The 21,089-nt window shown below is 35.2% G+C and overlaps 1 protein-coding gene across 5 annotated transcripts in view; it reads left to right on the top strand.

Annotated features, from left to right (window-relative positions):
• Positions 1-21,089, top strand: part of LOC136041735 (NGFI-A-binding protein homolog) — a 183,924-nt gene that overhangs the window by 98,304 nt on the left and 64,531 nt on the right. For all 5 annotated transcript variants that reach the window (XM_065726484.1, XM_065726483.1, XM_065726485.1 and 2 more), the window contains 3 exons: positions 13,815-13,934; positions 16,735-16,868; positions 19,967-20,090. In XM_065726484.1, the coding sequence (XP_065582556.1) occupies positions 13,815-13,934; positions 16,735-16,868; positions 19,967-20,090 (378 nt within the window). The remainder of the gene's footprint in view (positions 1-13,814; positions 13,935-16,734; positions 16,869-19,966; positions 20,091-21,089) is intronic.

The following is a 21,089-nucleotide window of genomic DNA, read 5'->3' as shown; positions in this document are numbered from 1 at the left end:
AGTTGGAACAGAAGTGGCAGCAGTAGTGGTAGTAAATATAGCAGTAGCAGTAGTGTGCATAGATTGCCATTTTTACAGAGAAACACAAAGAGTGACTTTTATTATGCATATAATCAATATACAAAAGAACCAGATTGGTGACATTAGAAAGTCAAAGGTGAGATGATGTTCCCCTTTAAGCATTCTCTGAAAGTTCCAACTTAATACTGCTACTACTAACAACTCACCGCAGCACCAAGCAGCCTGAGGCCAATAAAGCTGCGCAGGCTCCTCCTCCATGCCAATCCATTCAAAGTCTCTCTTTTTGCACCCTCCTAGGAAGTTCCAATTTCAATTAAAACTTTCTTTATGACGTACTCTCACCCCAGACGAGGACGACCTGCTTTCGGTTTAGCCCTAGACGGTTGACCGAAAAGGACAATCTTCGGTAATCTGTTATCCTTCGACCGCACAGCGTGCCCTAGCCATCTCGAACTTTCTTTCATTATAGCCCTAGGATGTGAGATTGAGCAAAATTTTTCCTAAGCCCCATTGTTTGAAATACGGTCAGTCAGTCAAGTACCCAGAACCTTACCTTAGACCTTAGATCCTCCTGAGCCATCAATGGCGCATAGGGCGTCAACAAAGCCTCTCCGTTCGTCACAAAGCTGTGCGGCTACAGTGATATCTTCCCATTGTGGAGTGAGGGAAATTTTGGCCTCTTTCAGATCCCAATCATACTGCCTCTGCAGTGAATGTTTTTGTCGGCCTCGTCTTGGTCTTCCTTCAGGCTGCCACTCATACACTCTTGAGGGCAGTCTGTCTTTGGGCATTCACAGAACATGACCTAAATGTGTCCATCTTCGTTTCTTCATAACTTCGGTCGCTATGGGCTGGTTTGTTTTCAGCCGGATTTCCCTATTGTAATTTACTGATGCCAACTGATTTTAAGGGATCCTTTGAGGCAAATGTTTTCGAATCCAAGAATACGTTTCTCAAGTTGCTGGTTGAGTTTCCAACATTCACTGGCGTATATCAATATAGAAAGCACATTGCTGTTGAACAGGCGAAATTTTAAACAAAGTGAGTACTTGCTACTCCGAATTGGTGTTAGTCTGTTGAAGGCGCATGATGGCTGTTCATTCTTTCTCTTGATTTCAAACGTTACATCACCAGTATTCCAGCTTCCTAAGTATTTGAATTCTTGGACCTGTTCAACAGTTTTGTCGGAGCATTGAAGAGCTAGGGGGAGCCAGATGTGGACACACTTAATGATCTGTCGACGTTGATCGACAATCCGACCTCTCTGGCTTTTTCTGAGATTTCATCAAATAACAGCTGTAATCAATCTTTGGCATCTTCTAGCGGTGCTATATCATCTGCAAAGTCAAGATCTGCGAGTTACTTGCTGTTGACGTTTACTCCATAGCTCGTAGACTGTCTTGGTGCGTAGTCCATAACTATTGTAAATTAAAGTAGTGATAATACACATCCTTGCTTGACACCAATCATGATTTTCGAGTATCTTGTAACTCCGTTTTCTGTTCGAACACAGTATTCTGTTTCTTTGTATAGGGCTGTAATCAGTTCTACTATCTTGGGGGGGTATTCCATAGTATTTGAGGATTTTCCATAAAATATCTTGGTATTCAAATCTTGGTTTCCAGTCTTATCTTCCTATTCTTGCAAATTTTTTTCACTGTGAAAAAACACCCTGAGCCTTACCTGTTCTACTTTTAACATATTCACTGCTCCCAAACATCTAAAATCTTCTACACGTTAATTTTCAAACCTATTCTAGCACTCTGAGCTCGCAAAACCTCTAAAGGTTCATTCATTTTACTCACACTTTCATCTAGGATACTTAAATCATCAGAAGAATCCAAGTCCTGGTGAGTTTTTCCTCCCCATTCGATTCTGTGGTCTCCCATTGCCTTTCCAGTGCTCCTTAAGACAAAGTCCATCAAAATAATCTTTATAAAGGGGGATAGGACATAACCTGATTTAACTCCTGATTTAACGCAAAACCAGCTGTTAAGCTCATTTCCTACCTTAACCGCAGCAGTATTATTCTTGTACATAGAACTAATCACTTTAATCTATTTGTCTGGTATGCCATACAAGGATAAGACCTTTGCTAAGCCTTTTCTATCAACAAGATCAAACACTTGCTCATAATGTATAAAACTGGGGACCAAAGGTCTTTGAAAACTCAGGTACTTTTCAATTATTAACCTGAGAGTGAAAATATGGTCAACACATCCTTTACCTCTTCTAAAACTTGCCTGCTCTTCTCTTAAAACTTTTTTTACAGCATCTCTCAGTCTAAAAAGTATTATATTACTAAGTAATTTGCTACCTGCAGAGACCAAACTAAAGCCTTGGTAATTACCACACTCACTCTTATCACCTTTCTTATACGGTGGTTTGATTAAGGTTTTCCTAAAATCGTTAGGTACTTCCCATTTTCAAAAATCTTATTCATAATCTTCAGTATCTTATTTATAACCTCAGGGTCACCATATCTGAGAAACTCATTTGCCACACTATAAGCACCTGGAACTTTATTATTTTTTCATTCTTTTAGTACTGTCGCTAATTCTTCCTAACGAAAAAAATCTTCCTTCACATCCAGGTATCACAATCTTTTTCATTTTCTTCCATATCTTTTCCTGTAATTCTAACTTGGTTTAGCACACTTTCAGAATGTTTCGTCCATCTCACTTTAACTCTTTCCTTATCACCAATTATGGACACCTTCCTATCTGTAACTGGTAGAAAACCGGATTGACTACTCCCTCTCCATTTATTAACGCATCATTACAATATTTTACGATTATGCCGTTTCATTGCATCTTCCAGATCTTCGGCAATTTTACCCATGACATCCTTCACACCTCCTTAGTTCATACTTTAATGCTTTCTCCCCTTTCTTTACATTCCCTTTGTTTTCGTATGACCTACAACTCAGATAATTCTTATACAAGCCCCTTCTCCTCTCTTTTAATTGTAAAGCTTTTTCAGTAATATTCCTAGCTGCAGTCCTAACTTTCATCTCTAAGACACCGTCAGCAAATTCACAAATTGTTTTTTTCTAAAATTATTGCAAATATCTGCCACATTGTCAAATTTTAAACTCCCTAGTTTAGTATTCAACTGTTCCTGAAAATTTTCTCTCAAAATCTCATCCTGGAGTGTACCAACATCATAGCTTACCGGGATGTAGTTACCCTTCCGAAATTTCAGCTTTAAATTTTAACCCTCAACAGTACTAGATGGTGATCGTTACTTTTAACATCAATAACAACAATCCTATATACCCTAGTATTTTGTGTTGATCCTGCCAGTCTTCGGTTTACTATAACATAATCAATAAGGTTTGCTGTCTTACTGTCACCTGAATACCATATTAATTAATAGAGCATTTTATGACCAAACACCGTAATGGTTATAATAGATTGTTATACCTATAAAATTGCAAAAGTCTGCAGCCATTACTGTTTTCTTTTCCTACACCAAATTTTGTCTAGGCTAGGATGCCATCTATCCCTATTTCTGCTGACCTGGGCGTTAAAATCTCCTAGTAAAGACACCATATTTCTACCTGAGACTCTGTCTATTTACTCCTGTAACTGTAAGTAAAATTCATCTGAGTCACTAGTATCTCCGTCAGTGGGTTTTACAGAAGCATATACTACTATAACGGATACCCTGAATTTTTTAGTCATAGAGTGAACAATTAGTATTCTGTTATTAATACCTTCCCAGCCTAAATAATACTTAGTAGCTTCGTTATTCATCATTGGCCCTACTCCCTGGCTATTATTCCCGTCCTTTCTGCCTAAGTAAACAAATTCTATATCACCTAATTTCATGATTCTTACCCCTGGATTTCACATGAATTTCAGAAACTCCTAAAAAGTCCAGTTTGAATCATCTGAATGAGTCAGTCAAAATTTAGATACGAAAGTCATTTTTTAACGTCGTAACATTCCAAGTTCCATTTTTCATGTTCTTTAAATCATTAAAATTATTCTGGGCTCAGAAAAAGCAATGATCCCAGATACCAGAGCAGGACGGGGACCACATATCTTCTCAAGTCTACACCGAAGCACTTAAGCTGGCTTAGAACCGGACAGCAAGAAGTCTCTGGGACCTCCAGTATGAATGGAGGCTTTCCCAAATCAATTCTTGAGATACGCTGTTTTGGCAATGTGAATACACATAGGGTCTTTTGATTTAACTCAAATTTCTCCTCAATACTGCAAATAGAGTAGCGTGATAGTAGAAGTGGTGGCCATTGTAGTAGTATTTTTAGCACGCAAATATTGCCTTTTTGATCATCTCCCTTATCATTTCTTGAATTTTTCAAATTAATATACTCTGTTATTCCTGTGTTACACCCTTTTGACAATCCGTATACACATAACATATTTAATTTAATTCACCACTCCCCTCAACATTCTCTGAAAGGTTCACTTGAATGCCCTTCGTCTTCTCGGAAAGTAAAGTTCAAACATGCATACCTTTCTCAATAACATATTATTATATACGATGTGTAAACAATGAACGAATTTCCTAACTTACAGCCCTTGTCTTGAGGAATATGGTGTGGTTGACATACCCAAAGACATAATTACTGGACCTTTAAACAATGCGCAACAAAATAGCTTTTTTTCGATCGGATGTGTTTTGTGGAATGATAGGCTTGGGGGGGAGGCTGATTGTCCTCCATTTACTTTTGACCCTTAAAAAGGGCACTAAAACTTCAAATGAGCAAATGATCAAATGAGCTCTATCTGATTCAAAAGTTTATACGATCACCCTTACCATAAAATATCATATGCCCCGGGGCATAATTTACAGCCATTGCCGATGGGTTCTTGGGGATTTGTCCGTCCTAAAGACATTGTTATATGGTTTTGGGGCTAATCGTGACTAAAAGGCTATCTCACAATTCCGATTGAATACATTTCGGAAAAAGAGGATTTCAGGGAGGGGGGGATGCTAGTTGCTTCCCATAACGTTTATCTCTGAAAAGTCAACTAGAACTACACATTTTCAGTCAAATGAGCTTCTTCTGAAGTTCACGCGACCACCTCTTCCTTAAAACCCTTATATGTCCCTGGGGCATAACTTACAATCCATACCCTTAGACTCTGGGGGATTCATTCAACCCCAAAGGCTGCCATCCGATCACTTTGACTCTTGAAAATGGCACTAGAACATTCAATATCCATTCCTATGAGCCCCCTCTGGAGTTTTTACGACCATCCTTTCCATAGAATGTCCTCGGGGCATAACTTATACCCCTTGCGCTGAGGGTTATGGGGGGTTTCATCCTCAGAGACATGATTTCCTGGCCTCTCAATTACGCTGAACAAGATGGCTATCTCAAAATTTTGATTAGATGTGTTTTGATGGGTGTCAGGGGCTTGTTACCTTCTAATGACTTTTTGTCATATGAGTCGTATGAATCTTTTTCAAACTTTCTACGACAACAAATGGCTATCTCAAAATTTTTATCAGATGCATTTCAGGAAAAAGCGCTGTGTGTGTCGGGGGTATCCGCCTCTGATCACTTTAAATCTTAAAAAAGACGCTAGAAATTCTGATTACCAGTCCAACGAGGCCCATCCAAAGTTTATACGACCACACTTTCTATAAAACCTTCATATGCCCCCAGGACATAAATTACTACTCTTTCCCCGAGGGTTCTGCGGGTGTTGTCATCCTCAAAGACATAATTTCTAGATCTTTTAACTACGCTAAAATGTGCTCTGGAAAATAGTAGGCGTGGGAGGGGGATGGCTGTCCTCCAATCACTTTTGAGCATTAAAAAGGGCACTAGCTCTTTCAATTTCCAACCGAATGAACCTTTTTCAAAGTTTCTACAACGACTTCTTCGATACAAAGTGCCCTGGTTTAAAAAAAAGAATAAAAATAAATAACATACTGCGTCCTCATCGCTCTTTACTTAGACAGCGCTATTGCGCTGTCTATGATTACTTCCGGCATCCAGGAATTCATTTTCTTAGGAAATTATTGGAAGATTTGGGGTTTTAAGTTCTGTCTCTGAGGTATTCATCTCCAACCCTCCTTCTGGGCCACCCTGAAAACTCAGGCTTCTTTACACACTTACTTTTAAACTTACCTTTAGGTGCACTGACTACTCTACGGTGAGGTATTTACTGAAAAATACTCTTGGTATTTTCATTTTTTAAAATGCTCCGCTCCCTATATTTCGAAAAATGTTTATTATCAATGTGTTCATAAAAATAGAAACAAAATCCTCCCCCTCTCTATATTTTGGTGACCTGGTACCAGTGCGTCAATTCGCTATAGCTTAGGAAAAAATTGGTATTTGGGAAAATGCCAAAAAACACGTTTTCCACTGAGAATCCCCCAAAGGAAATTTCCGAGTTGCAGGGGTTCAAAAAAATCTACGGGGTATATGCCCCTTCTGAACCCCCTCTCCTAATTGACGTCACGGGTTGGTGCCCCTGTAGCTAGTTTAATCCTATTGATTGCCTTGATTTTTCATCTATGATTCAGATATCAACATATTCAAATCTCAACAAACATTATAAACACGGGTCTGTTTTCATTACATAAATTTTGCATGTTTGCGTCTGCATGCTGTTTTTTCATCTCTCTTGAAGATGCGAGTACAATAAAAAAAAAAGTTTAGAGCTCTCTGTCTGATATAGCTGCTTTTATTGAGTTTTTTACATGCCGTCTACACTCGGCATTTTTTGTCCGTCTGCGTTGAAGATTTGTGGGTGACTTGAGTTTTATCTGCATTAGGCAAAAAATCTACAAATGTCGAAACTAGCCTTTATTACACAGAGATTATCAACACAACGATAAAACTACTTCTGGGACGGTTGATTTATGCAATGAACATAAAAAAGCCTGTGCCAATTCGTAAAGATAGAAGTAATTAAGGTAATTTATTATAAGTGAAAAGATAATTTATTTAGCACATTGCTTATTGCATGAAAAACAAGGTGACTATTGCGTCTAAATTATAAGTATTTGAAAAATAACAAGCAATGAATAATATTATGAATGTCATAAATAAAAAAAAAATGTATTAAGATAGGAATTTTAATATTGGTAACAAAACAAAAATTGAATTGTAAAAATTAATTGTAAAATTTAAATTTATTCTATTATAATTATTAATTGTTGGTACCAGAATAAAATTGGTAACAAAACAAAAATTAATTGTAAAATTTGAATTTATTCTATTATAATTATAAATTAATATAAATAATCATTAATTAATAATTAATAATAATAATAATAATATACTAATAATAATTATCAATTAATAATAATACTATTAATAACGGCGGTAAAAGACTACATTTTAAAGCTAGATACAATAAAAACAAAGGAATAATGTCTTAACAACAAAGAAGTAACGTCAATAAATAATATTATGAATGTCAAACCAAAAAAAAAAATGTATTAAGATAGGAATTTGAAGTAAAAAATGTTGGTAACAAATAATAAAATTGGCAGTAAAGAAAAAATATTGATAACGGCAGCGTAAGACTACATTTCTAAATTAGATACAATAACAACAAAGGAGTACTGTCTTTTAATTCTCCGTTCAACATTCGGTACTTACGTGTTATAACGACCACACTTTGTTTCTTGATCTGCAATGAAACCAGTTTTCTGTGTCCATTTCCGAGGTAATCAGCTTAGTCTGAGCGAGATAAAGCAGTAAGCAGGTATATTTTAATTGAATATGTAATATATGGAGGTGGTTAGGTAGTTATTTAATATAATGCGTTCTGGGTGGCCTGCTTTCCATAATTCCTTATTGTAATTTCCATAATTTTATTCCTAAAGTATTATATTTTCATCATATTTTGGTTAATTTCATTATTATTAACCCAACTTCACTTCTTGTGTGTGGTCGCTATAACACATTAGTACCCAACATTCTTTCCATTTTTATCAGTCGGCATCATTGCAGTTGCATCCCTGTCCCCCCTCCAAACATCTGAAAATAATATTACGCTGCATTCCAAATTCTACGGAATTTGTTAGCTTACATTTTTATCGGCCTATGTTTTTCATAAACTGTTGGTTCATAATTCCAATTTAAAATATCAGTAATCTTTACTTATAGTCTAGGTTTATTTCCAGACATTAGGCGGGGACGATATATGAATAGATTGTTGAGTGAGCAGCCGAACGATATAACTTTTATATAGTTATTGTGGTTGGTCTAGAAGGGTAGTCTTCAATTGCTGTTACCAAATCATTTGCTGACATGATCTTAACAATAGATATTGATTGTCAAACAGAACTAAAGAACATGAAGAATTGATTTTTGATTTCTATATACATTGGACTGAGCCAACTGTGGGGCAGGGGGTATATGGGGGACCAGTCTAGTTTTCTCTTGTGATTAGACACTCTGTCGTTCAAGCCCAAAGAAATATTTCACAGTTTTTTTTTCTTTTCGGCCATCCATCTGAGACCAAACAAAAGCATGATGCCCACAAAGAACGTATCCATGATCTTTCTTCAGGGGTCACCTAAAATCTTTAACAAAAGCATCGAAAAATCGTTTATATTCATTTTTGATACGTTTTTGCTAGTCGAAAAAACATTTCGAGGGGGGTTCTACCCCTTAATCCCTCCCCCTGGATACGGCCTTGTTCTCCATGAGGTAGAGATCTTAAGGAAGGACTGAAACGAAGTTGGAATTTCTTGGGAGGGGGCTCAAGAGAGAGAGTTTGAATAGGTGCGGGTGGAGGAGGAGCGCATGCAACTGTGCTGGTCTAAAGTAGCTTGGTGTTGCAGTGAGTTCTTAGTAGTAGCAGTAGTAGTAAAATAATACTACGGCTACTACTAACAACTCACTGCAGTACCAATTCGTCTGATGCCAACACAGCTGCGCACGCTCCTCCTCCATCCCAATGACCAAGTCTTTTCAAGCCCTACTTCTTTAGACACTCCCAAGAAGTTCCTTTTTCCCTTGAATCTTTCCTTTCAACATCCTCTCATCCTATTCGAGGACAAATGAATAATAACCTGCATTGAGTTTGGTGCACTAGTTGACGGTGAAACTATTATTATCGGAGTGACACGGCGCATAAAAATTTAGGGAGTGACCAAAGTTTCCGTTTGATCATGGCATCGACAGCAGTACTTCCAATATACCCGAATTTCTCCGTGATTTCCCGTAAGTTCCTCTCAAGAAAATTGGGTTCTGAAGTGAAGATTAACTAGCGAAAACTAATATTTGAATTTTTGGTTATTGTTCATGTGTTAACGAACATCAATTTTCGAGGAGGTATCGGAGAACTTAATTTTCTTTTGCACAAATTCGGAAAAATCTGATAAATTTGGTAACAAAAGCAGTTGTTGGCTTTTTTTTCTACTCGACTATCTTTTTCGCCATCTTAGATTAGATGCTTTGCGAAGAAGAGGGTAATAAAAAACGAAAGCATGGCTGGGCAGGACTGAGTATATATGACAGGAAATGATGTACTGGATGCAATAAATGATATGTTCTAAATTCCCCCGTCCATCTGGAACCTCCCTATTGCGTCTTGCTTAATTTTGATGTTTCATAATGCCTCCGTGCAATTGGCTTCAATAATGACATTGATAACTGTTGGACCTAACTGGACGTAAAACATTGAATATCCAAAAATGACATTGGTTCAAGGCCGTATCCAGGGGGTAAGGGGGTTGGAAATCCCCCTACCCCCGAAATGTTTATCTGACTCGTAAAGACGTAACAAAATGGATATAAACACATTTGTATGTGTTTTTTAAAATGAAATTGTAATCCCCCATTCGAAAAAACATTTTTGTAACCCTCCCCCTGAAAAAAATTCTAGATACAGCCCTGCATTGCTTTTATTTAATATTTTAATCTTTAGCATGTGAGAAAATCTGCCAAAAAAAAACAAACAAAAAAAAACAGATAATAAATTTACTAGTCCAGCCACATGATGTCTCTTGTCCCATCAAGTGGGAGAAACCTGGTTCCAGCCCGTGAGATAGAATGAAATGAAGAAAAATTGAAAAAGATTGTTGCCCTGAAATATTATTTAACGTACCAAGGACAGCAAAAATGAAATCTGATTTTATCAATTCGTTAAGTGAAAACTTACGCAACCAAATATATATTATTAAAATAACGAAAGCTAAGAACTTAAAGAACTAGAATACGCAGTTATGCTGTTTTTGATTGTAGCTTGCGCCAAATTTAGAAAAAGGAAACGTGTGGTAAAAATTACCCGAAGAAAAACTAAAAAATATAGTACCAAACACCTTAAAAAGTGTAGTTTTCGTTGATAATTTCTTAAACCACATTGGCCTGCCATAACATAAAGAAAGAAAACGCTCAAAAATGAAGTTTTTAAAGGACAAATGAAAATACTGAAGAAAACACAGAAAACGAATATTTTGAGAGAACAACCACCTCTCTTCTTCAGCGCAAACAAAATAATATGATCAAGGAAAAAGCAAAAACCAAAAAACAAATGGGGAAAGTACAACAAAACCAATGAAGAAAACATCAAAAAATTAAATAAAATACCAAACATTAAAAGAATTAAATCAAATACCTAACAACGATAAAGTGACTTATTCGCCAGTATCCGCGAAATTCACAAAATCCAAATAAATATGAACTGCCATCGACAGATAATATCAAACAACTGAGAAATAAAAGAACAAATTTATTCACTCGAAGAAACGAAACAGGAATTGAATAAATTGTAGAACTAGGTCACTAGGTTTCTGATTTTAATTAAATGAAAAAAAACAAGTTTTTTAACTGAAAGTAAGGAGCGACATTAAAACTTTAACGAACAGAAATTACTCCGTATAATAAAGGGGCTTTTCCCTCCTCAACGCCCCGCTCTTTACGTTAAAACTTGACTCTTTCTCTCAACTTTACTTTATAAAACAACAAAAAACTTTAGCGTAAAGAGCGGGGCGTTGAGGAGGGAAAAGCCCCTTTATTATACGGAGTAATTTCTGTTCGTTTTAAGCTTTAATGTTGCTCCTTACTTTCAGTTAAAAAACTTGTTTTTTCATTTAATTTCTAAGCGTTTTTGAATTAACATATTTTTTTATTCTGCCTGTCCGTACATGGATAACTAAAACGAAATCTGCATATTATTTTTTTTTGGCTAACTGGCTTTCTCTTAGTTGTGATCGGGAGATTTTGAGAAAAAAAGGGTGAGGGAGGAGGCCTAATTGCCCTCCGGTCTTTTGGTTACTTAAAAAGGCAACTAGAACTTTTAATTTTATACGAACGTTTTAATTAGTAGAAAATATACGTAGCTTACGAATTAACTTACGTAACGAACTTTTATATTGTATATTTTTATTACGTATATTAGGGGATTTGCCCCCTCGTTAATTACATCGCTCTTTACGCTAAAGCTTAAATTTTGTTCCAATTCTTTAAGAATGACCCCTGAATCACAAAGACCGTAGAATAAAAAGTTGAAATTACTAAAAACACTTTAGCGTAAAGAGCGAGGTATTTAGGAGGAGATGACCCCGCATATACGTAATAATTTATGTTCGTTTAAAGTTTTAATGCTGCTCCTTACTTGCACGTGAAAAAGCTTTTCCATATTTATTTTTTAGTTGTTTTGTTTTGTTTTAAATAATGCTAGAATATCCTGCGCTCCCTTCATGGAAACTATCTTCTCCCCTGACAATTCCTTCATCAAAAGATCCTCCAACATAACCCCCTCCCTCTAACCCCCCTCCCAATAAAAAATCCCCTCTGAAAACGTCTGTTCACTTCCCAATAATCATTACTATACCTAAACACGGTCACATTTTGTGACTTGCAGCCCCTTCCCTTGGACAGTGAGGGAGTAAGTCGTCCCCAAAGACCTTGTTATTAGGTTTTTTTACTATGCTGAACAAAACTGAATCTCAAAATTTTGATTCATTGACTTCGGAAAAAATGAGCGTGGGAGGTCTCCTAGGTGCCCTCCAATATTTTTGATCACTTAAAAAAGGCAGTAGAACTTTTAACTTCTGTTGGAATGAGCCCTCTTGCGACATTCTAGCACCACTGGATCGATACGACCATCCCTGGAAAAAAAGAAAACAAATAAATACGCACCCGTGATCTATGACTTTTAAGGGGTGTTTCCCTCTATTTTCAAAAATCAGGCAAATTTTTGTTAGGCTCTTAACTTTTGATGAGTAAGACTAAATTTGATTAAACTCATATATTTAAAATCATCATAAAAATCTGACTGTTTGCATCTATTAGTATCGAAATTCCGTTTTTTAGAGTTTCGTTTACTATTGAGCCGGGTCGCTCCTTACTACAGTTCGTTACAACGAATTGTCTGATCTTTGCATTTTTTGCGGATTCCCTTAAAGACCTAAGGGGATTATGACGTATTTGATTATGTGATTGGGGAAGTGGATCAAGGTTAATTTTAGGGATTGCTGAAGTATCGGCTTCTCTTTTGAGAAAACTGAAATACGACTCATTTATTCTTAAATCACCTGAATCTCTGTTCAAAGCTACATCTAAATGTTGGTATTTATAAATTTCAACAGCTTCTCTCTAGTGCTGGCTAATATCTTTGTCATGCAAAATTAGGCTAGCTTGGTTTAAAAAAACAGTATTGTCTGGATTATCAAATATGTGTTCTGAGAGGACAGAGTCTAAATTTTCAGGTTTTTTCCACTTTTTAAGGGTGTTATTAAATGAGATATGGTGCTGAGCTAATCTATCTGTAGTTGATAATTTCTTCCGATGTACCAAAGACCACAAGAGCAAGGAATTCTGTAGACACCGGAGTTTTCACCTATCGGGATAGGGTCTTTACTTTACTAGATTTGGGAACTGATAGTTTTTCTGGGTCTATAGTAATTGAAAATATTGTTTTTCCTTAGATTTTTGTAAATGTGGTCTGAAACCCTTTTAACGTACGGGAGACCAAGGTTAACTGAATTTCAATTCGATTTGCGTTTACTGTATCACTATCTGATAATTTTAATACCTTTAGCAATTACAGAATTTATTAAAATAATTGGATAGCCATTCCCAAATAAAATATCTCTAAGGTGGTCAAGCTCTAAATCCAGGAAAGGTGGAGAACAAACTCGTAATGCTCTGTCAACTAGAGAAGTGACCCCTCATTCTTTTCACAGCTGTAGTATTTTCTCCAGCATTCTCACAATTTCACCTAGGCAAGAATAATTAGAATAATTAGTAAAGAATAATTAGAAGAATAATTTAAGTAACGGTCACTATGTGTGAGTTTTCTATAGACTCCAAACTCGAAGCATGCACCATTTCGGTGAACCAGGAGATCTAAGAAAGGAAGACGCCTTTCTACGTCTAATCCCTGAGTAAATTTTCAGTTTTGGATCCAAGGAGTTAAGCAAGGGAAGGAAAAACTTCAGAGAATCGTCACCATGCTCTTGCACCATATCTTTTCGCAAGACAGTAGAAATCTAATTTGAAGAATTTGTTAGAGTCCTGGTTGAATTTTGCTGAAGTAAGGATGCTAGGACGGTTTTAAAAAAAAATTCTATTTTAGTTTTATTGGTCGTATATTGTTGTAAGTTCTTCTTCTTCTATATATTTATGTTTTGCTGAGGACGGCCCTTGGACATAAGACCGAAATATTCATTCAAATTAGATCTCCATGTCTTGCGGAAAGAATTCCCTATTGTTCTTCTTGTTTTTTATGTTTACAAAAATAAACTTTTCACAAAGAACCACTTGTAGGTTGAAAACACTTATTCGTCCGAGTTTTCTCCAATTTTTCATTCAAAATTAATTTACCAATTTTTATTTGCAGTATATTTCAAGCTTGTCAGAAGACGACCCAAGAAGAATGGAAGAAATACGGAAATATGCTGCCATTTACGGAAGGTTTGATTGTAAAAGAAGGCCTGAGAAACCTTTGACTCTCCATGAGGTAAGTATAATGCCCGAGTCACACTATTCCCTCATTTTTTGATTGAAAAAAAAGACCTTAGATATGTGTGATATGTGTTGAGTGAAGGGGAGTTACTGTTCCTTTATTTTAACATCACATTTGCACTGTAGAAGGAGGAAACTGAAATTGCAAGAAATTAAATAAAAATATATTTTAAATTTTAGTTTTTAAGGTGATTGAGTTTTTGTTTTTAAGGTGAGGGTAAATTTTCTTCAAAATAATTTTCTTCAGAATGATAGAGTGATTTGTTTTTTATGGGAAGGGAAGGTCAGGAAATCTCAATTTGGCTTTGGTTGTTGTAAATTAGATAAAGTTTAACTTTCAGGGTCATTACTGCTATGCCAACTGTAATCGTAGTAATTTAAATTGATATGTAATGTCAACGTAAACATTTTAGATACATAATCTTTTAAGTGACATGTCTTAGGTATATTTTTGTAAAAAAGAAAATTCGTCAAACCTTCACGATATATATATATATATATATATATATATATATATATATATATATATATATATATATATATATATATATATATATATATATATATATATATATATATATAAATGTAGTGTGCGCCCGTCTGTCCTTTAGACTATCTTTACCGTTACACCGTTACACGTTATTACCGTTATTACCGTTACACGAGCTCAAAATATTGAGGCTCTTTTTAAATTTTATTTAATTGCTTAAAATGTAAAAAAGACTGGTGATTGCACAAATATTTCAATATATTTTGACAATGGATTAAAGCAATTCGAAAACCTTAAAACAGAAAACCAAAAGTTTGAAGTCTAGTAGAAATTGTTGAGGTTTAGTATGCTTGCTGCTCAAAGAAAATTTGTCAAAGTTTCAATTAACGTCAAAAAGAAATTATTATTAAATTACATAAAATGTTAAAAAACTAATGATTGCACAAATATTTCTATATATATGACGTCAAAAAAATTTAAAAAATAAAAAAAGGAAAAAAACTGTAATAAAAGATAAAAAAAGGGAACACCAGAGCAACGCAAAACCAGGTTTGCGGCTCAAAGAGAAAGGGCCAGATAAGGAATGTCCAATTTACGTCATCAATTCGATCCAACATCGATTATTAAGAATTCGATAAATGACATAGCGTTGCCGGGACCCAGAACACAGCCTGCCACGTGCCATGCTGGGGCCTGGTGGCAAAGCCGCCGGGACCCAGCACTCTCTGCGGTTATAGCACAAGGGGACAATGAGAATCCATAAATAGAAGCCCTCTGCGGTGCAAATTTCAAAAGGTAAAAATGACAATATAACGCCAAAGGAATAAAGACAACAAAATGGTAAAACTTTAAACACCCTCGAAATGTACTTAAAATATTAGTTTCAATTTGAAATTTACAGCTTTAGTAATAAACAGAACGAAACAGTATATTTTGTTTGGTCTTTTTTTCTGTTTTTGGTTTAGTTTTTTCACCGAGTAGAGAGCAAAACACGACCAGCATTTCGGTGGTATAACAAAATATCAGAAATAAGGACAATATAGTCTTTATATGCAGAACGAATTAAAATGAATTAAAATAAATAAGATGTTTTTCTTTTTTTTTTAAATCTGAAGCAAATTTCAAAAATACAAATTGACAGATGGGCAAAGCTAAATCTCAGCTGTCGAACAATATCAAAATTGTCTTCCTTCGTAATAAAGACAGAGAGCTGGCCAAAAAAAAAGAAAAAAAAGCCAAAAACTTGTATGGGAAACAAACCTTAGGCTAAACATTAAAGAAAGTGAGTCCATAAAACAACTTTACCCTAACAAACTGTTAACTTGTGGTTACATTAACTCCTTCTACATTCGCCTCAATATTATACTAAATAAAATCAAATACTAAATTAGATTACTTACAGATATTAAATTCACCTACTTATAAAAATTAAGCACTAAAAATCAAACTAAATAAGAATTGAATATCAGCTGGTTATAGACCTGGATGTACAGACTGTAAATTCTGTTGTATCGACATTCAGCAGTACATTGTGGTAGAAGAAATACAACATGGAACATGAAATATAATATATGTAAAGCGATAGCGCTCAATATGCGTTTCAATAAGAATTGTAGAACAAGCTTAAAAGAGAAATTAAATAAAAAACACCTTTTTTAAACTGAAAGTAAGGAGCGGCATTAAAACTTAGAACGAACAGAAATTACTCCGTATATGAAAGGCGCTGTTCCTTCCTCAACGCCCCGCTAATTTCGCTAAAGTTTGACTTTTTCTCTCAACTCTACTTTTTAATACAGTAAAAGATCTTCTGGCAAAAAATATGAAGTTCCAGAATTTCATAGATAGGAACTTGAAACTTCTACAGTAGGATTCTCTAATACGCTGAATACGATGGTGTGATTTTCGTTAATATTATATGACTTTTAGGGGGTGTTTCCCCTTTTTTGAAAATAAGGCAAATTTTCTCAGGCCCGTAACTTTTGATGAGTAAGATTAAATTTGATGAAACTTATATATTTAAAATCAGCTTAAAATCTGATTCTTTTGGTGTATCTATTGGTATCAGAATTCCGCTTTTTAGGGTTTCTTTTACTATCGGGCCGGGTCGCTCCTTACTACAGTTCGTTAACAACGAGTCGCTCCTTACTACAGTTCGTTACCACGAACTATTTGAAATGTTGCAGGTCTACTAACAATTTGGATTACGAGTTATAAACCCACTTAGGAATTTTTTGGAGGGGAGGAGGCTCATATATTAAAACAAAATTTGGGATACTAATAAGTCAATCAAACGACTTTAATTCAGGTATCAGTTAATGAAGCTGCAGCTCAAATATGCTGCTTAGTACCAGCTCTTCTAACGCGAAGGGATGAACTTTTTCCACTGGCTCGTCAAGTTGTAAGGGAATCCGGATATCAATACTCAAAAGGACATTCAAGGTAAGATTTTTTTTTTGTCTCAACTTTTTTTTTCAGAAAAAATTCTTTTTTTTGGTCCGATGCATCAACTGGCCAATCACTGGAGTGAGGAAGGGGCTTCTTTGCCGCTAATTAGAAGAGGTTTGGGGAGCACTTGCTAAACTTGCATTTTTGCCCCCCCCCCAGACTTCAAAAATACTGTTTTCGGTACTTTGCAAAATACTTTTTTTTTCCTCCCCCACCCACATGTTTGTGAATTGGAGCCACTTAAATGGGTTAGGTAATGGATTTAACTCAATTAATAAGCACTTTTACAGAGTGAAGTCAATAACTTAGTAAAATCAGGTTAAAGTTGGTAAAATAGGGGGGGAAATCTACAAAATTGATGCAAATCAAATAATTTGTGACATTTTGTACCACTATTTTGTGTGTTCAATTATTTTTATCAACTTGTCCTATAAAAGTCAACTGATGAGAAATTAAAATCGAGCGCTCTAAAACAGGTTTAGTAGTAATTAAATACTGCTAGTACGACTGGATAACAAAGCCATCCATCAGAACTAATAAAAAAATCTCAATTAATTTTATTTATTTTAAGTTAAATAATTTGAGTTTCACTTGTTGAGTTTTTTAGTTTTTATTTAGTTTTTTCGTTTTTTATTTAAATCTTATTTATCTATTTATTAATTTTATGTATTTATGATTGGTTAATTTTATTATTCTAGTGTAGGCCTACTCTATTTGTATATTTATTTTTTTTTTTTAGATTAATTTTAATCTATTAAGATCAGGACTTAATTAAAGTTCTATGTTTATTTCGACCCAGTCGGAAATTTTCTAATGGTGAGCAATTAATTTTTAGTTATAAAGACTTTTAATTTTAATTAAGGGCCTAAATTTCTTTGGACACAACCAGAGATTTTATAAGGGTGAGCAGTTGCTCAGTGGCACTTGAACTCAAGCTCAATAGGGTAGTTGCCCCCTCAACAACTTCCTAGCTAAGTTCACAAAACCCATCCATACCCATAAAAATAAAGTGGCTCTAAGAATTTTGATTTTGAAAACTTTATCATAATTTCCTAATTACTCAATTCTACTATTTTTCTCGTCATTTCTATCTTTAAAAACTATCAAATCTCACTATTATTCGAGAAATGGGTTTTTAGCATAACGAATCTGTCAAGCAATGTTTTATCTTTTCAAGTTTTCTTGTATTCTATTTGGTATGTTAATGACACATATAGAACTTTATAAAATAAGTAAAATTTTGTAAAAACACTGAGCCATTGAAATTGAACTCCAGATTTCGCAAAATTACTTCGCAAGATTAATGTTTTCGTAAGTGAATAAAAAGATAAAAACCTTGGTCAATTATTCTTGGAAATTAAGGAGCCTTGAACAAGTTAAAGGCTTTTCTTGTATTTTGATAATTAATGCATAGATGGAAGGAGGTATTTTTAATGCAAAATTAATCCAAGCGGAAATTTTAATAAAATATTTCACTGATGTTCTAAAACAGCAAATCAATACTTCATAATTTCCGAACTAAAGTATTCTCCGAGCAAACCCTTTAAATATAACTATGACATAGATCTGCAAGAACAAATATGTTGGCAGCATTCATTTTTAGGGGGGGGGGGAGGTAGCTTATTCTATGAAGGGTAAGTTGGTTAACACGGGGAAAGTTGTTGATTTACCTGCAAGCTATGCCATGCATAAGTAGCCACGTCTGCTGGGTGGAATCTCTAGAACTGTTCCGTCTCCGAACTAAACCTATTTCTATTGATTTCCGCAATTTTTTCTATATTTGAGCTGTTCACACAGTTTTTGAGTTTAGAAATACTTGTCCGCCTCCAAATCTCTATTCGCTGATTTGTGTCCAAGTATCGGATGTTTGCCTGTGATTTTTCGTTATTTAAAGATTGCCCAAACCTCGCGACTCCTTGCAAATTTACTCTGAATCAGAGACATCCTGAAACTTCTTTTTAGATTGTAGGACATCTTTCATAGGTATTTAGTATGCAGGACTTCTCAAAGCATTGCACAATGTCTCTAAGGGGTGATTACAGCCCTCTGCCTTCAACTCTGCTCTTGGCTCTACGTACAGTCTTTTAGGCCCATTTCTATGCCTGTTTCATATGCACACTTAGCTAGACATCAATGTAGAGGCAAAAACATTATCTACCAATCATAATTTGCCTTCTCTTTTACCAAAAGTCCCGTCAGTAAGTCCCCCAAGCATGCATGTAAAAGTGGCTTTAGGGGCTCAGTATGTAGCCTACTGCATATTCTTCTTGCAATAGAGAATGATCTAATTCAATTTCTACACTCGTCAAAGTAGATGAAGTGCTAAAATGTTGTAGCTGGCTGTGAATTTAATGCCATGTCTGATTTTACTATATCGTCTCAAGCATTACAAGTACATTAACCAATCATACTTCTTTGTTAGGGCATTTTCTTAATCTTTTGTAATTTTTTTTTTTTTACATTAAACTGTCTAGAATGGTTTAACTCTCAATCATTCATTTTATGAGATTCATTTAAAATCTTGTCACTTAATTTTTTTTCCATCTGTTTTGTTAATAGATAGCAAAACTAAGGCAAAGTTCAAAGGTATACGATTTCGGAAAAATATTCACAGGATTCTATTTTATTTTCAGGCTCATATTTTTTTAAATAAATACTTTAATGCTATTTCCAGAAGTGTCATTTTATTTACAGACAAATTTGCAAAAAAAAAAACAGAGAACTTTTCTGTTCGTTAGGCCAACTCCAACCTCAAACACATATATAAACATGTTTATAAATCAAATCTATGAATAATTCTTATCTGTAAATAAACAAAAACATAAGCATCAAAATTTTTAGACTTGACAAATGATTTTAAGGAAATCCTAAGCATTTTTATAGCATTTTACCCCTTGTAGCTGACCCTCTTGTAGATTTACCCTTTATAGCTGAACAGGACCAACCTAAGATACATTGTTTAGATAATATGGGTTCATTCATTCTTCACTGGGATTTTCCAAGGGTATGCTTAGTAGTTACGTGTTGTACTGGGGATATCATGCTCGAATGCTTTAAAGTATGTGTTCTGTCATGCCGCAATTATTCCTTAGATCTCAGGCATTCGGACTGAAATCAGAAGCAAGTTCTGATGGGGTATCAACGAGACCTGCTGTAAAGCGTTCAAGAGTTGATGCTGGTGACAATTTTGATGAAGCCACCATAAGACGTTGCCAGGTAAGAGCGGTTCATTTATATATATATATATATATATATATATATATATATATATATATATATATATATATATATATATATATATATATATATATATATATATATGTATATATATATATGTAAATATATGTATATATATATTTATATATATATATATATATATATATATATATATATATATATATATATATATATATATATATACTAGCTGTTGGGGTGGCGCTTCGCGCCACCCCAACACCTAGTTGGTGGGGGCGCTTCGCGCCCCCCCCCAAGCCCCCCCGCGCGCGTAAGTCGTTACGCGCCATATTAGTTACGCGCCATTGTAGTTGTGTCCCTATGTCCCACCTGTGAATATAGATATATATATATATATATATATATATATATATATATATATATATATATATATATATATATATATATATATATATATATATATATATATATGTTTTTAACTACGTAAAACTTGCGAATATACAACATTCTTTGCTGTCACATTGTCTGTGCATATAAATAGATTGTCAGGTTTACCGACTCTTGAACATGCAACATATAATGGTCCATGGGAAAACAATCCGTATTCAGATCTATACCTCATGATTCTAATGATTGCCCTTGAGCTTTGTTGATGGTGATTGCTAATCGACCATTCCCTGAGTCGCCATCGTCATTTATATATCCCCCCTGTGCACCCCGGCGTCCCCTTTGTAGTTATGTCCCTGTGTCCCGGTCGTCGTTTATATTCCCTGTGTCCCGGTCGTCATTTGTGTCCCGGTGTCCCAGTCTGTGATTTCTCTTTGAGCGTCCCGGGCGTCATTTATATTCCTTGTGTCCCGGTGTCCCGGTCGTCATTTATATCCCCCTGTGCCCCCGGCGTCCCCGTTGTAGTTGTGTCATTTATATTCCCTGTGTCCCGGTCGTCATTTATATCCCCCTGTGCCCCCGGCGTCCCCGTTGTAGTTGTGTCATTTATATTCCCTGTGTCCCGGTCGTCAT

Source organism: Artemia franciscana, unplaced genomic scaffold (genome assembly GCF_032884065.1).
Source record: "Artemia franciscana unplaced genomic scaffold, ASM3288406v1 PGA_scaffold_36, whole genome shotgun sequence".
NCBI lineage: Eukaryota > Metazoa > Arthropoda > Branchiopoda > Anostraca > Artemiidae > Artemia > Artemia franciscana.
This window is presented reverse-complemented; position numbering and strand designations above follow the sequence as displayed.